Source organism: Corythoichthys intestinalis, chromosome 12 (genome assembly GCF_030265065.1).
Source record: "Corythoichthys intestinalis isolate RoL2023-P3 chromosome 12, ASM3026506v1, whole genome shotgun sequence".
In the NCBI taxonomy this organism is placed as follows: domain Eukaryota; kingdom Metazoa; phylum Chordata; class Actinopteri; order Syngnathiformes; family Syngnathidae; genus Corythoichthys; species Corythoichthys intestinalis.
The window spans coordinates 21,244,585-21,263,109 of NC_080406.1; the positions used below are offsets into that span (position 1 = coordinate 21,244,585).

At 40.6% G+C, this 18,525-nt stretch overlaps 1 protein-coding gene across 4 annotated transcripts in view; it reads right to left on the reverse strand.

The window, feature by feature from the left end:
- Positions 1 to 18,525, reverse strand: part of LOC130926735 (activin receptor type-1-like) — an 87,250-nt gene that overhangs the window by 26,519 nt on the left and 42,206 nt on the right. For all 4 annotated transcript variants that reach the window (XR_009066277.1, XM_057851861.1, XM_057851860.1 and 1 more), the window contains 2 exons: positions 16,247 to 16,510; positions 6,093 to 6,298 (listed from right to left, as the gene is read on the reverse strand). Coding sequence is in view for 3 of the 4 variants with exons in the window: in XM_057851861.1 (XP_057707844.1) it covers positions 6,093 to 6,298; positions 16,247 to 16,510 (470 nt within the window). In the remaining variant the exon portion in view is untranslated. The remainder of the gene's footprint in view (positions 1 to 6,092; positions 6,299 to 16,246; positions 16,511 to 18,525) is intronic.

Genomic DNA, 18,525 nt, shown 5'->3' on the forward strand with positions numbered 1-18,525 from the left:
TGAGTTCTTCACAGAAAAAGGCCAGAAAATAAATAAACACTATTGAGGAAAAAAAAAAAAAAAAAAAAATCAAAATGCTCTCTGGTATTGTTCAGGGGGCCGGACCAAATGTCGGGGCGGGCCGTATTCGGCCCGCGGGCCGTAGTCTGGGGAACCCTGTTAAAGTGTATTAATACCAGTAGGTGGATGGCGAGATAGTGTAAAGCGCTTTGAGCGCCTTGAAAGGTGGAAAAGCGCTATATAAGTATAACACCATAAGCATAACACCATAACCAGTATATTGAAATGCATGCCTTTTAGTTTTTATGGTGCTTTCACGCTCAAGTGGCGGCGCCCTTGCGCGTCCTCACTCGAAGAAGAACGCGCTCACGTGAAGAAGAGCGCGCTTACACGCGAAGAAGAAGAAATGCCGCATCCAAGGGAGTGAGCGAGTTAGTGAGAGAGGGAAGCACTGCTACGACCCTACGTTCTTTGTTAATGCTTGTAAAATATCTACAGAGGCAACGCCTGTATGTATCATCTTTTGTGTTGTTGTTGTGTGTTTCCACTCGCGATCGGACACTTAAATCCAGTTGTGTAGTGGTTTGAACGATGTGCTAATGCTAGCGAACGAATGCTAACTGTGTTGTTATTACTGAATTAGCAGCTAATCATCGCTGATTTACGTTGATGCAAACCTGTTTGTTATTGGGGACGAAATTGATTTGTTTCATTTCTATTTTTAGTTTCACTCTTCTAGTGATGGTTGAATAAAGTCAGCAAATTATACCAACGTCTTCTGTATCCTCATTTCGGAGTTTAGCTAGCTGTATAGCTGTCTTGGTGAGGACAGTGCAGTCTATTCCCTCCCGATGCAGTTATCTCCACCTTCCCTCCCGATGCAGTTATCTCAACCTTGCAATGATTGCAAGTCGTTTTGTTGTAATTTTTCCTCGTGAAGTGAAGACACACTTTCGAGCGTTTGAACCTATGTGCTGTCATTGTTATGTTTACAGCTGCAATGCTCGTGCTTCGTGCTAAACCATCGTAACCTTTCATTTTCACCCTCTTTCCTGATGAAGTGTAGCCAAACTTTGGAGCGGGTGGTTCTTGGCGCCATGCTAGTTTGATGCGTTTGGACAACAAAACAGTCACGACGCAATATTGTGTCTTCAGGACTCGTTAAAGGGATCGTTAAGGCTTTTTCATTGTGATGTCGAGGCCTCGAAACACTAGGAACCGGTTCCGAATTGGAATCGGATTTCGATTCCCATCCCTATATACAAGACACAAATAATCCCTGTTTACTCTTATATTAAAAGTATATATGCATTGATGGAACGGTTCAATTCTGGGTTTCGGCCTTCCTGTGTGGAGTTTGCATGTTCTCCCCGTGCCTGCGTGGGTTCTCTCCGGGGACTCCGGTTTCCTCCCACATCCCAAAAAACATGCGTGGTAGGCTGATTGAACACTCCAAATGCGTGAATGGTTGTTTGTCTCATTGTGCCCTGTGACTGGCTGGCAACCAATTCAGGGTGTACCCTGCCTACTGCTCATAGTTAGCTGGGATAGGCTCCAGCACCTCCGCAACCCTTGTGAGGATAAGCGGCATGGAAAATGAACGACTGATAGAACGCATGCATGACTGACACACATATGGTCAGTTTGCCCTGACTCTCAGCCATGTAAGCAATATTGAAATATTACTTTAGGCGCACAGAAAGAACAGCGTGCATTTCAAACGTATAAAGGCGAGCGTTCTCAGGATTAACCCTTTTTTAGGGTTCAAGTGCAGCTAGGGATGGGCGATATGGCCTTAAACATGTATCACGATAAATTGAGCAGATTTATCTCGATAACGATAAATGACGATAAATTCGCCCAAGCAGACTGTTATATAATTTGAAAATCTGAATCAATGCATGAAATACAGATTAACTATTTCTTGTTGATTTATTTACCAGCATTCAATTTGATATACTGTATTTAACAATTGTACATGCAGTCTAAACATTAAGTTTATAAAAATGTATTGTAAGCAATAAGAATTCAAGTATGAAAATTTATAACAGCGTGTATGACTTGAACAATGTACATTGTCAAAATCAATATGCCTGTGCAAACATGTCATTGTAACACAAATGACTTGCAGCTTGAACAGTACACTTCAAAAAGACAACTTATTGTTAATGGCTGCTGTGACATAATTATTAAATACAAGTGTTTACTTTATGGTTTAAGGGTTTTTTTCCCCCCAGTGCATTTTTTAATAAATGCACGCACAATAAAAATAGCTGGGGCCATTTCTCGGTCATTATAAGTTTTGCCGTTGGATTGTACTTTATGCTGAATGCTTTACCATCACAAAAGCTATCAGAGGAATCACACACAGACAGATACAAAATAACGCCACATAGTAATTGCTAGATGCAGTCCGTGCCCAATCCACTCATTAAGTTCAGCCGTTTCGACAAGGTTAGAGCCGCTATCCGACTCCATAACGTTCATTTGCAGCGTTAGCCGCTAGCTAGCGTTAGCCTGGCTACCAGTAGAAAGCACTGAAAGCACCATCTCCGGAAATCGTGAGAACAAAGGAGGACAGCGGGTGAAAGCCCGTCTGGATGCCACCAAGAGTCTACTAAATGTCGGTTGAAAGTTTGGTGAACCTCCCTTAAGCCACACTCCATCACGTTTTGCTTGTAGCGTTAGCTGCTAGCGTTAGCTTACCGGGCTTTTGTTTGATTGGCTTCCTGATGATCACGTAACTCCCTACGTAAGCACATTCACTGCTTTCTTAAAGGGGAATGAACATAGACGAACAACACAGAATCAAAGCGGGATGAAAAGACTATATTTTCTTGTTTTATTAATTTACCGAATTTACCGACATGGTCAAAATTACGTCGGTCATCGTTAAGAATTTCGGTGACGGTAAATTTTCGGTTTACCGCCCTGCTCTAAGTGCAGCTATTGATTATTTTAGTAGTCGATTAATCTATCAACTAGTTAGTTCGAATAATTGCGTAATCGGATTAGGAACATTTAATGCATTGCAGAATAAATCTGAGGAAATGTAAAACAAAGACTTGCTAAGATTGCACTTTTAAAGGGAAAACAGAAAATCACATTGTTTGATTTCTAAACAATTTATTTCCAAATTAGAGTGGAAAATAAGTATTTGGTCACCTACAAACAAGCAAGATTTCTGGCTGTCAAAGAGGTCTAACTTCTTCTAACGAGGTCTAACAAGGCTTCACTCGTTACCTGTATTAATGGCACCTGTTTTAACTCATTATCGGTATAAAACACACCTGTCCCCAACCTCAGTCACAAGCCACGTTTACATGCTGACTTTTATTCATACCGATTCAAATCATTCCGAATGGAAATTTCACATCAGCTGTTTACATGTCATTTCATCTATTCCGATCCAGCGTTTACATGTGACTGCCTTTATTCCGAAAGGACGTTTGACAACTGCTGTCTGACATGCGCAGATTAATCAAAACAAAGCGTCACGTTGCAAAACATGGAGATCGATTGTCAGATAAGCTGCTGTTTTAACTTTTCGAGTGGAAACAAAACTTCAGAATGATACACCGTTCATTTAAAAAGTTGTGTGGGTGCGCTGTGCGTGTGCTTGGAAGCCATGTTGCAAGTGACGTTACTTGCATCACCGAGTGACGTCACCACGTCAGTACAGAGCATGCGCAGAAAGAACGCAACCAGACACCATTCCGCTTCCCTGTTTACATGATATAATTTTACTTCTAATCGGTTTGGGAAAAGGAATATTCCACCCCTGTGAATCGGAATGAAATTCCATTCGGTTTGGGCCTGTTCATTCCGAATGAGGTGTTTATATGGAACACATTTATTCGGTTTGAACAAATATTCCGATTGTAATTGGAATATTTGGCTCCATGTAAACGTGGCAACACTCCAAACTCCACGATGGCCAAGACCAAAGAACTGTCCAAGAACACCAGAGACAAAATTGTAGACCTGCACCAGGCTGGGAAGACTGAATCTGCAATAGGTAAAACGCTTGGTGTAAAGAAATCAACTGTGGGAGCAATTATTAGAAAATGGAAGACATACAAGACCACTGATAATCTCCCTTGAGCTGGGGCTCCATGCAAGATCTCACCCCGTGGAGTCAAAATGATAACAAGAACGATGAGCAAAAATCCCAGAACCACACGGGGGGACCTAGTGAATGACCTACAGAGAGCTGGGACCAAAGTAACAAAGGCTACGATCAGTAACACAATGCGCCGCCAGGGACTCAAATCCTGCACTGCCAGACGTGTCCCCCTGCTGAAACCAGTACACGTCCAGGCCCGTCTGCGGTTCACTAGAGAGCATTTGGATGATCCAGAAGAGGACTAGGAGAATGTGTTATGGTCACATGAAACCAAATTAGAACTTTTTGGTAGAAACACAGGTTCTCGTTTTTGGAGGAGAAAGAATACTGAACTGCATCCGAAGAACACCATACCCACTGTGAAGCATGGGGGTGGAAACATCATGCTTTGGGGCTGTTTTTCTGCAAAAGGACCAGGACGACTGATCTGTGTAAAGGAAAGAATGAATGGGGCCATGTATCGAGAGATTTTGAGTGAAAATCTCCATCCATCAGCAAGGGCATTGAAGATGAGACGTAGCTGGGTCTTTCAGCATGACAATGATCCCAAACACACAGCCAGGGCAACAAAGGAGTGGCTTCGATAGAAGCATTTCAAGGTCCTGGAGTGGCCTAGCCAGTCTCCAGATCTCAACCCCATAAAAAATCTGTGGAGGGAGTTGAAAGTGCGTGTTGCCCAACGACAGCCCCAAAACATCACTGCTCTAGAGGAGACCTGCATGGAGGAATGGGTCAAAATACCAGCAACAGTGTGTGAAAAGCTTGTGAAGAGTTACAGAAAACGTTTGGCCTCCGTTATTGCCGACAAAGGGTACATAACAAAGTATTGAGATGAACTTTTGGTATTGACCAAATACTTATTTTCCACCATGATTTGCAAATAAATTATTTAAAAATCAAACAATGTGATTTTCTGTTTTTTTTTCCACATTCTGTCCCTAACGGTTGAGGTTTACCCATGTTGACAATTAGAGGCCTATCAAATATTTTCAAGTGGGAGAACTTGCACAATTAGTGGTTGACTAAATACTTATTTGCCCCACTGTACCTAAGCTTAGCCTCAAACGGTATTAAAAAATAAATAAATAAATAAATGAGGATCTAAGTACAACAAAAGAACAATTGGCTCACTAGCCGCTAACTAACTGCTAGCTTGAATGCTGAGAAATGCTAACTTTTTTTTTTTTTTTTTTTACAATACTCTCAACATATCATTCAAACGCATATTCCAACAAAAACAGCTAAATATACATATAAACTTAGTTACAAATGCATTAAAAAAACATTAGCTTATGTTGGTCTTAACAGGGAGCAGGTGGATTCAGACATGTTAAATATGTCATATTGACTGTTGCCGATAGTGGGCAGTGTATCCACCCAAATCAATAAAACAAAATGCAAACACTTTCAAAACAAACCATTATAACTCCACTCTGATTAAATAAATACTCGATCCAGCAAAATTTGATTTGAAGCTTTTTTGTAATCTAATTACTCAATTGATTAATCTTGCAGCACTAACGGTTGTTAAGCCCGTCTCCTGCCAAAAAGCACAATTCAAGGTAGGCGCTAATGATAACGCGCAGCTCCATCGCTGCCGTCCTCCCTGCCTCTCTATTTGCTGAGGTAATTGCTGCATGAATACAAATTTGGGAGTCTTGAGAGTTCAGACAGCCGCCACATTTTGAAAAATGTGGCCAAAATCAAATTTAAAACCCCATACGAAAGTGACTTAGATGGGATTTGAAAAGGTCCACTTCTATGAGACTTGTGCTGTTCAGACCGTCAAGTTAACGCCTCACTCGAGTCAGACAAACACAATAAAATCGGATTTGTGCATTAAGACCTGCGGTATAAACCTAGCCAAAGTGATGCCAATAAAACTAATTTTTGTTGTGAAACAGAAATCCCATTCCGAGGCAATATAATTATTAAGATTGCAAATGTGCCATTCTTTGGGACTCACCGCAAGTGTGCTTTCCCCCACATTGGATGCAATGAGACCGTCAATGGTTCCGTATTCGGCATCTCGAGAGGTCAGTCTTTCCATCTGATTGTGGTGGATGCGTCTGAACACCAGAATGGCGATGGCCGAGAGGACGACCAGGATGAGTATGGGCGCCACGATGACGACAGCCAGCATGGTCACGCTGTAGTTTGACAGCTCGTCGGCTGCGAGGAGGAGATGAGACAAGAACAGGTTAAGTGTTAGCCTCAAGCAGGCATTTCTTACGTCTTATGCTTTCTAGTGCAAGCCAGAGGGCTATGCTGTGAAACTGTTATTTCCAACTGTCAAAGACTAGTTTCAGCGGAAGGAGGGGTGTGGGGACTTGAATGATGACATGGGAAATAATTACTACTAGAGCTGGGAATCTTTGGGCACCTAACGATTCGATTACGATTACGATTCAGAGGCTCCGATTCGATTATAAAACGATTATTGATGCACCCCACTCCTTTTTTTTTTTTTTTTAAATGTTTTGTACATTAGTTCCAAAATTGTTCAAAAATACTCTCAGGCTAAACCAAACTACTATTTCAGTATCAAGTTAACATATAGCAGTAAAAAAATATACAAAAATAACAGTAAATAAAAAAACTCTTGTCCCCATTCTATATCAGCAGCTTTAAACTACATTTAATTATTTTAATGTTGTGAATCAACCGTTAAAGTTGTTAAAATTACTCCCGTCATTCCATAATTTCCCTTTTGTCTACTTTCGACATGTGAAAGTTTTAAAACTATTTTAAAGATAGATTCAAGTCAATATTTTACCGATTTAGGAGTATTTTAGATAAAAAGTTAATTAGGTTTGCTTGGAAGGTTCGCTACAACAGCCATGCAGGGAAGTGTACTGCTTTAAGATGGCGGCCGTTTACTGCGCCAGCATCTAGCTTTTTGTAGATGTGCTGCTAACGCTACCGAATCTATATTGCATCTAGTCCAACATAAATGATATCTACCGTAACATTATGTGGATGTACTTTGTAGCAGCTTTTCGGCAGCAGTCAGGTATGTTGTTGTGTTTTTTTTTATCTCGTGGCATGAGTTGAGCTAGAGCCGTGAGTTGAGCATTGGCATTACCTGAGGGGCCGGTTAATGAGAAGCATGATGTTTAGCTACTCTCGCTCTGTTCCTCATTGTCCCGAAGACCGCGCGGCGCGCTGAGTGTGTTGTACTTCCGCTTTACTTGCCATATTTCAATAATCGGAATTTTGATGTTTGTGAATCGTTCTCGAATCTTCCACGGCCGAATCGCGAATAATCTAAGAATCAGAAATTTTGCACACCTCTAATTATTACAAGTTCATAATTAGCATTAACACAAAATCTTTAGGCTGCTTGTTTGTCACAAAACATTCTCCTTGGACAGCTTAACTTTATTTGGGGTTAAGTATAGGTACTTTAAATTGTGTTAGTTGTGTACTGATTTACTCATTTGACACGAGTTTGAACATAAAATCTTTGGTATCAGATGGGTTGCATCACTTTGAACCCTATTCTTTGTGTTATTTAGTTAAAGTTAGTTGGTTCTACATTTGACAGAAATGGTGGAAAATGTCTTTTCTATCACAAAATTGGCATTTGAATAAGGGCGTATATCCTTTTAGAAATCATCGCACAAACTCAGCGGCGCAATCACAATGTATAGCCTGATGCCAAATTCATCATTACGTATCCCAGTGTTTACAGGAGTATATACGGTTCCTTTGAGAGGTCTTAGCCATCATGCTTTTGAGGATTTTATAATAAAAGGGCCAACATTTTTTCCCCCTGATATCTTTGCGTGCATCAACAAGGGAAAGGTATTTTCTCCAACTTCTACAACCACTGCTTGTTCACATCTTTTGTCGATGAGCAGTGGGTGATGTACTTCACTTGGTGAAAATGTATTCAAGCTGTTCATATTGCAGAGGTGTCAGATAGATTCTTATCCATATACGAATTGTTGGACTGATCGTACTGAATGAAAAAAATCAGATACGTGTCGAATATGGGCAGAGGAATTGGAATTGACCTGCCGTGTGAACGTAGCCTTAGACCAACGTAAGTGAAGTGAACTGATCACCCTTCAAAATTTCCAAACATTTTAAGGAGAAAGGCCACTCGGCTCTAACTTCAACTGAAACAAAGATCCCTTTCTCCCACTGCACATAATCAACCCTTTTCTCCAAAAGACACATGCACTTATGACTATGATGACTGTTGCTGGGGAAAACCCAACACTAGGGATGTGCGCAACGAGTCGTGTAATCGTTTAACTGCCTACTTATAATTAAATGTATCGTATTTTCTTAGTCAGTTAAACACAGAATGATGCCTCTTGAGCCCCATTCAGACATAATATGAACTCCGGTTAAATCCAGGAATTTAAACCGGTACCCTTTATGTCTGTAAGCAATTTCCTGGGACAACTGACACGGAGATGGCACGGACATTGACCAGGTTGTGCCCTAGTATAACGTCCGGGATTTCACCGGGACGCGGCATGCATGAAAGCAGCCGATTAATTCCCCGGTCACAGCGTGAAGGCTGACGATGAAAATATCATGGCAGGCCGATCTTCATTTTCTCTTTCTTTGCAGTCAAACGAAAAGATGTGAACAAACTTTTATTATCAATTATCAACATGGCAAACTGAAAAGTTCAAAGTTCAACTCCAAACTAGGGATGTCCCGATCCAGGTTTTTGCACTTCTGATCCGATGCAGATATTGTTTTGCACTTCCGATCCGATACCGATACTGGCCGATACCTATACCGACCTATCTGAGCATGTGTTAAAGTTTAAAGAGCATACAACATGAGAAAAAAAGTCTTAAATGGCATTATAATGTGAATTAGAATCATATTTTGAGACGATTCGACTATATACAACAATTTAGCAAAGCGCAGATGACGAGAAATTAGTCTTTTAATCTGCCGGTTAGCCACGCCTACCATTATAGGGCTTTAGTGTCCCCAACAGGTGGATGACGACAGCGGTAGACTGGGCTCATCGGTTTTACTATTCAGCCCATTGAGGGGGAATTATTCAGAACGAGGAAAATGCGACAAAGAGCCGCAAAATGTCATTGTTTCAGTCTCTCTACTCCAATACTTTTACAGGATATTCTTTTTATCCAAGTATTTTTCCCCAATAGCTATATAAATGGCTTGAGAAGGACCAGTCAGCCCGTCGAGGGGGAACTATTCACAACGAGGAAAACGCGACGAAGAGAGCTGCAAAATGTCATTGTTTCTGTCTCTTTACTTCAATATTTTTACAGGATATTCTTTTTATCCAAGTATTTTCCCCAATTGCTAAATAAATGCGTGACAGCTAGCCGACATGCTAACCCGAACCGAGTGATGTTTCAAAGTCTTCGAAGCGGAAAATCACACATAACTAGGCCTGCAAGCAGGACTGAACGGGCCCTCGCAATCTAGCGCAACTCGGTTGTCACGCAACTCGGACAGTGTGCAGGTCAGGGTGGTGGCAGATCCTCCTCTCTAATCATCTCATTAGAACCTAACATGCTCGAAAGTCGCCTCTTTACATTCACACACCTAAGAGATAAAAAACCCTATTGGAGAGAGTACTACAAAAAAGGAGCAAATAAAGGGTCGTCACGGCAACAGACAGAGACAGACATGTGGACATGGGCCATAAAATAAGTATTTCAAAAGGTCTTGAAACTATAATGACCAACCTGAAAAGAACTGGACATATATTAGAAAAATGAGTGACTTTCTATTGCCACTAATTGGCGCTGTAGGGTTGATGCAAATGACCCCTACAGGACCCTTCAGAGTATGACTCAACAAGCACGAGATGTTTGGCGCAGATATGTTGTAGTTACAAGTTATGACTGTTCAAAACTTGTGGTGAGACGAAATGGCTTCAGTCATTTTCACTTCTCCTGTTGGACTCTTCTGCTTCAACCAAACCTCAGTATTTCTCATCAGGCACCTGAACACATGTCTTATGGCTCCCCTGATGCAATTTTCAGGTGAATATATTTTTTTTCCTTGGAGGAGGAGCCTGTTTAGTAAAAAAAGGCATTTCCTGTTCCCAATAGGGGGCGCTCGGCCTAATGGGTAACGTTTCAATGCACTCGTGTTCAGGGTGGGATCCCACACATACATGCCAGATATGAAAATGATTTAACGTTGTGTCAAGGAGCTATTAGTCTTTTACTAAATTTGTCATTTTGCCGAAAAAATGGCCGACTTTGGCACCACGCCCAGGTCAGACCCATGAATGAAAACACACCATTTTGAAAATTTTAGATCTCCTATGTCTCCTGAATAGTCTCACCAATTTTGAAGATGATCCAACAAACTCCCTCTGTGACAAGGTCTCAAATGTGCACCCTGTTAATTGATAAAAATTTCACGTTCGATCCAAAATACCCGATTTCCTGTTGGGTTTGGAATATGGGTTCAAGAGACTTTTTGGAGCAGTTTTGCACAAGGTATCGACTCCCCAAATTTCATTGCTCTACTTTAAAAAAACCTAATAGGAAACGCCTTTTTGAAAAATTCAAGGGGGCGCCACTGAGCAATTTTGTTACATTTTTTTGTAACGTCACAAGATTATCGAAATCCATGCAAATCCGCATGTATGTGCAAAATTTGGTGAGTTTTCGTGCATGTTCAGGCCTCCAAATGTAAACTATACTACAAATGGATAAAAATTTCACATTCGATCCAAAATACCCGATTTTCTGTTGAATTTGGAAAATGGGTGCAAGAGACTTTTTGGAACAGTTTTGCATAAGGTATGGACTCCCCAAATTTCATTGCTCTACGTTGAAAAAACCCAATGGGAAAGGCCTGTTTTAAAACTCCTTTCTGTCGCCACTAGTTGGCACTGTAGAGTTGATGCAAATGATCCTCACAAGACCCTTCAGGGTATGACTCTCAACAAGCACGGGAAGTTTGGCGCAGATATGTTGTATATCTGCCGAGTTATGACTGTTCAAAGTTTTTTGCGAGACAAATTGTTGACGGTCATTTTCACTTTCCTGTTTGGACCCCTCCGCTTCAACGAAACCTCAATATTTTTCATCAGGCACCTGAAGACAGGTCTTAAGGCTCCCCTGATGCAGGTTTGAGGTCAACAGATTTTTTTCCCTTGGAGGAGGAACCTGTCTCGTAAAAAAAAGCATTTCCTGTTCTCACTAGGGGGCGCTAGGCCTAATGGGTAATATTTCAATGCACTCGTGTTAAGGGTGGGATACCGCACATACAGTACATGCCAGATATGAAAAAGATTGAACGTTGTGTCAAGGAACTATTAGTCATTTACTGAATTTGTCATTTTGCCGAAAAAATGGCTCACTTTGGCACCGCGCCCAGGTCAGACCCGTTAATGAAAACGCACCATTTTAAAAACTTAAGATCTCATATGTCTCCTGAACAGTCTCACCAATTTTGAAGATGATCCAACAAACTCCCTCGGCGAAAAGGTCTCAAATGTGCACCCTGTAAATCGATAAAAATTTCATATTCGATCCAAAATAACCGATTTCCTGTTGGGTTTGGAATATGGGTGTAAATGCTTTTTTGGAGCGGTTTTGGACAAGGTATAGACTCCCCAAATTTCATCGCTCTACGCTAACACACCTTAATGTTATAGGCCAATTTTAAAATTTCAAGGGGGCGCCACTGAGCCATTTTGTTACATTTTTTTGCAACGCTGCAAAATTATCGGAATTTACAATTTTCCGCACGTATGTGCAAATTTTGGTGACTTTTCGTGCATGTTCAGGCCTCCAAATTGGCCGTTTTCATTTGCTATGAAAAAAAAAAAAAAAAAATCCTTTGCAAAACAATAGGGCCTTCGCACGCTTAGTGCTCGGGCCGTAATAATAATCCTTTGCAAAACAATAGGGCCTTCGCACGCCTAGTGCTCGGGCCCTAATAATTAAAAAAATAATAATCCTTTGCAAAACAATAGGGCCTTCGCACGCTTAGTGCTCGGGCCCTAACTAGCCTGGATTCATTGACATGACGACTGGGTTGTCCATTGTCTTCGCGGATCGGCAAACCGCCCGGCGGAGAGCAATTTACAGTTCGTTCCCCGGAGGAGGGTGGCTGCAGTTGTTGTGCAGCTAACGTTCAGCTAATGTGCATGAGGAGAGCTTTTTACATGCCTATCAATGATCAAACGTAAGTAGTCCTTTATTTAAAGTTTATTGTGCTTACTTTGTAATCGCTGTATTCGTATTTGACATAATACAAAACAAGATGTTTACTCACTTCCTCGTAAGTCCAATGGTCCCACAGTAAATATCCACGGTGAATGGGAACCTTTTGAAACTCCAAAAAGGCGCATACGCCTCTCCCTCATAAAGAATGATTTTTCTGCAGGCGTTTGGCTGGCGTGATGCGAAAAATAAATGTATTAATCCGCAAAATCAGCTGAATCCTTCGTCCTCATACACAACAGTACGCTGTATAGTGAAGAGGACATCTTCTACCGTACACGTCACAGCGCCCTCCTCCTCAATGCCAGACCGAAACCGGAAGTCACTCATTTTCATGGCGCGGGATTTAAAAAACTAAATAAATATAGCGATCGCTTCCACACACATCCAAGCGGTCCATATCATTCAGGAGCATAAAATACCGCGTGTATTATGAAATAAACATGCTTTTTCGTGTCACATGCACTTTAAAGTTATTTAGCCTCCTTACTTAGTTGTCAGACTCATGTTGAAAAAGATTTTAGTACTCTTGATAACAACGAGCCAGCTGAATTAGGTGAGCTTGAAGAACACACAACGGTTGGTAACAAGAAACTGACCTGTTTATTCAGTGACAATAAATAATAAACTGAAATGACATAGTCAGTCAGTAAAACGGGCAAATAATATTGTAAACTGTCTTAAAAAAGCAAAACACACCAACAACCTAAGTGGAAAATCCCACAAATCCCCCAAGCTATTAGATGCTTTTAATTTTTCGTGCATTAGTTACAAAAATTGTATAAATAGCCTCTCAGGTTTAAATAAACGACTATTTCAGTATCAAGTTAACATTTTAAAACAGTAAATAAAATACTCAAGTCCCCATTCTGTATCAGGAGCTTTAAACTACATTCAATTCATTTAATTTTGCGAATCAACTGTTAAAGTGCTCCCGTTATTCCATAATTTCCCTTCTGTCTACTTTCGACATGTGAAAGTTTTAAACCTCTTTTGAAGATAGATTCAAGTCAAGATTTTGCCGATTTAGGAGTATTTTAGATAAAAAGTTAATTAGGTTCGCTTGGAAGGTTCACAACAGCCTACTAGGGAAGTCTTCTGCTTTAAGATGGCGGCTGTTTACTAACGCATCTGGTTTTCAATACTTCAATGTTGCTAACGCAGTCGAGTCTGTCGTGTAGCATCTGGTTCTATATACTGTATATATGATATCTATTATCTCCAGTGAAATGACGTTGACGTAGTTTGTAGCGGCTGTCAGCAGCAGTCAGGTATTCTTGTGTTTTTTATCCAGTGGCATGAGTTGAGCTAAAGCTGTGAGTTGAGCATTGGCATTACCCGGGTCTAAGACAAGTTATGTGCGGTCAGTTTCTCATTGCGTCCCGAAGACCGTGCTGTGTATTAGTTCCGCTTTACTTGACATATTTCAATAATCGGAATTTGGATGTTTGTGAATCGTTCTCGAATCTTCCACGGCCGAATCGCGTGTTGGATGATGCGTCTTTACTCACGTGAGATAATGGCTCGTCATCCAGAATGAATTCTTCGGCAATGACTCTTGTTATTCCCTGGGCTTTGGGACTGTCGAGTGCCAGTTTGTCACGCTTAGCAAAAGTTTTTGCCAGTGTTAGTTGCGTAGGACCTTTCTTTTTGTCTTCGGTTTTCTTAACATACTCCTCATATTGTTTGTGGTGGTATTTCGCTAAATGCTTGATTAGGTTGGTTGTATTAAAACTTATTACAGATTTACCACTACGCTTGACTTTATTGTGGCATATGTTGCTCTCTGCCTCTTCATCTTTGTTGTCCTTTAAGGTGAAATGATCCCACACAGCTGACATTTTTATCGGTAAATTGGGAGACTGTAATGTAAATGTAGTGTGTTGAAGGTGTGCCGTAAAATGCGGACCGGATTTTAGGGAAACTGAAGCAAAAACTGGAATGGATTATGTAAATCGGTGCGCTGGAAAACGGACCGGACTTTAAAAAAAAAAAACTGGATCGGAATTTTTCCCGTGTTCCGATCCGATACCGATGCGCATTTTTTTGCCCATATCGGCGTCCGATCCAATCCGATATGACATCTCTACTCCAAACAAAGAAATTATTTTGCTACTGAATCTTAGAACCAAAGAAGAGACAGCCCATCCTCCATCTTTGGAAATGTGTGGTTTATTTTGTTGCCAATGCCAACCAAAAATGACGTCATGTCCGGGATATAAAACCCGTCCCTCGCCCTTCACGCACAGACAGAGCCGAGCCGCCAAAGCCAAGTCAGTCAGTTTTTGTTACATCAATAGAATTTAAATAAACAACTTGTCCTGAATGTTTGAGCTGAAATAACTTGTAAATACACAAACACTTTGTATTTTTAAGGGATCCACAAATAGAAAGACGTTATTATGAGTTAAAATAATTTGATATTGAAACCCCTCTTGATATTTTCATTTTTATATAATTAGTTTGTAAAATTAGTTTAACTAGTAGGCCGCACTTGTTGTCGACGTGGCAGGGCGGCGACGTCACTGGGTTATGCTGCAGGACTTCCAGAGTTTGACTCTAGCGGCATAAACATGTCATCTGTTCAAACCTTTCAATTAGAACCCGAGAGGGACATTAATGAGCATGACAGCATTGTCGATATTTCACAAGATGAGCAGCAAAAGTAAAATGAGCAGGAAAGACGGGATAAGACAAGAGTAGGGGAAAAAAACCCAGTGTTCTGCCAAAATGTGCTACACCGGCGAAAACTAAAGATGCCTTAAGAAAATACTTAACCGGAGTAATATAAAATAAGGGTGGTTTAAATATGCTCCGTGACTAATGTGGTCAACAGATCAACAATCTGCTTTAAAGCTACCACAAGAAATCACAATGGTTAAAAGTATGAGAGGGAAACACATGCAAATAGTATTTTGAGGCAATGAAAAGGTAATAAAAGACTTCATAAAAACACAATAGTAAGTACTCTCCGTAAGTACTAATGAGCGCATGCGTTGGATGTCTCTCCGCGTAGAAGCAATTGCCGTAACCCAGTAGTAGTATTCGTCGAGTGACAGTGACAATCTACGTCATTACCCCGAGTGGCCATTGCGCGCTTAAAACATGACGCCTTCCGTAGGTCAAAACATGTACTAAATATTATAGATTTTAAATCAATTCATATGTTTCTGATAACATATTTTAGTAAAAGAGAATTGTGGCTTATTAGAGCCTACAAGTCTAAGGCCGAGGTTTCCTTCAAACTTTTTATTTAATATGTGTATTAAATTGGGAGTTTTCTTGCTTATAGACCAGTCGCAAATAAAATCTGAGACTAGTCGGCAGGGAAATTAGTGTAAATTTCCCTCCTTACCCAACACCACATAAAACTGCAACGTACAACCTCCCAAATATTACAATAATAAAAGAATCACTTTTTCTAAAAAGAGTCAATAACTAATTATATTATGTCAATTCTATGAAAAAAGAAAATTGATTGCAGGTCTTCTTCACACACATTTTGGTTGCATGAGTGAGACATCAAGTTAACCTAATGCTCTGTGGGAGTAAAACAGCAGGACGCCGTAGACCTGAATTTAGCTGTCTGTCTCGCTCACACTCCCTAGGTGGCTTCGAAAATCAAGATAATGTCAGCCAGCAGACAGGACAGCGGGGAGTGCACCATGACTAAGTAATAGTCAAGCCTCCCCCCGACAACTTACTCAGAGCCTCTGTCGTTTCTGTTCCAAAGGGGTGACATTAATTTGACCTCACAGAGGTGGATGTGACAGAATTGTCACACTAAAGTAGTCACACTCCAGTTAGCCTTTGCTATGTTGCACTTTAGGAAGTGTTTTTAATGGGGATTTTAATAGTATACAGCAGAGCAGAACACAAAACAGAGACAACATATGCACAGGCGGGGGCAAACGTAGTACTGCACCTTTGACGGGAAGCTGCACGGTGCTGTTCAGGTTACACAAGTGCCCGAAGCAGCATTCCACAATCTGGTCTCTGGAAGGTGGAGTCTTGCAGGTCATCGTACTCTGCTCGTAGACATTAAAGCAACCTTTCTGGTACATCAGAGAGCCGCCGTTGACGGTCAAGGAAGAGAAACACTGGCTTCCCATGCAGCGATTCCCCGTAGCGCACGAGCTGCCCTCACACACGCACTCATGCTTCTCTTTGACAAGGGGCTTCACTTCCTCTGTAAAAGATTCATGAGGGGAACAGGGTTAGATACAACACCTGCAGTATCTAATGAGATACAGTTAAAGGAGTTGTACACAAAATGGAACTCTCGATTTTGACACACACAGAGAAGTATTAATTCAACAATGTCGTTGTTATTGTAGCAGAGGTTGGAAAGGTATAATAGTAGTTGGGATGCCTGCTTAAGTTTTGAAGTCCAGGCTACCTATCTTGACTCCAGCATGTGAGGAGTTGGCATTCTGTGCCGTTGGGCTTTATCTGGGTATTCTGGCTTTTGCTCATATTTCAGCAATATTCAATTAAGGGTCAATAAAGACTCACAGCATGGTTAAACTTTGTGGTCAATAACTGCTATGGTTACAAGGCCAAATATGGGTAAAAGTTAAAATAGGCATTCAACAAAACTTCATTTTTCTTTTACCATTCAAGTTAAAAAAAATGAATAATCAATATTAAATTTGTGAAAAATTGTTAATTAAAAAAAAAAAAATATATATATATATATATATATATATATATATGTATACTGCATATATATATTTTTTTATTATATTTTTAAAATTGGAATCGCTCTTAACTAAAAACCCTCGGCTAAATGTGATTAAACATTATGTTCCGAAATGCTTTTTTTCAACGACAAAATACTGAAAACAGAAGTTACCTTGGAACAAGAAAATAACTCGTTAGCCTGCGCTTTTCTTGCTACGAGTGGCAACATGCTCGGTAAATGAGGGCGTTGGCTTGCCACAGCTATTCACATTTACAGTAGAACAGCATGTATTACATGCTCTCACAAGGGAGTTTTGGCTGCTTATAGTACTGCAGAGATGACGACCTCTCCACGACATTCACTACAAAGAGATTAGCACCCCCAATGCATCTCTAATTACAACACTCACTCGTCATCTTCCAAGCAACTAAGGGGCCGTTTACATGGTGACTCTCCGAGAATACGAAAAATTTCAAATTTGAATTCACATGGGGCGTCTCCACTCGAACAATGTCGCAATTCCGCATGAAAACGATGTAGTATTCATGCCAAGGCCCTAGGGGGAAGTGCAGATTTACAAGGCAACAGCGAATGATGCACTTTGACCCCATCAAGCTCCTCAGCCCAGAAAAAAATATGCACGCCAACTCGAAGCAAAGGCATTTTTTCTTTTGTTCAAAAAGGCACAAAAATGAAAACATTCAACATATTTAATTTAAAAATATTATTAAAACAGTAAATTAAAGCCGACATTTCACCATATTTGCTGTTTTTAATGTTTAGTCGCACCGCTGGCTACGCCCAATGTGACGTACAGTGCCTTGCAAAAGTATTCGGCTCCCTTGAATCTTGCAACCTTTCACCACATTTCAGGCTTCAAACATAAATATATGAAATTTAATTTTTTTGTCAAGAATCAACAACAAGTGGGACACAATCGTGAAGTGGAACAACATGTTTTGGATAATTTAAACTTTTTTAACAAATAAAAAACTGAAAAGTGGGGCGTGCAATATTATTCGGCCCCTTTACTTTCAGTGCAGCAAACTCACTCCAGAAGTTCAGTGAGGATCTCTGAATGATCCAATGTTGTCCTAAATGACCGATGATGATAAATAGAATCCACCTGTGTGTAATCAAGCCTCCGTATAAATGCACCTGCTCTGTGATAGTCTCAGGGTTCTGTTTAAAGTGCAGAGAGCATTATGAAAACCAAGGAACACACCAGGCAGGTCCGAGATACTGTTGTGGAGAAGTTTAAAGCCAGATTTGGATAGAAAAAGATTTCCCAAGCTTTAAAGTCTGTCCATAGGACAACAATCAGTCGTACGCTGCACAAATCTGGCCTTTATGGAAGAGTGGCAAGAAGAAAGCCATTTCTCAAAGATATCCATAAAAAGTCTCGTTTAAAGTTTGCCACAAGCCACCTGGGAGACACACCAAACATGTGGAAGAAGGTGCTCTGGTCAGATGAAACCAAAATTGAATTTTTTGGCCACAATGCAAAACGATATGTTTGG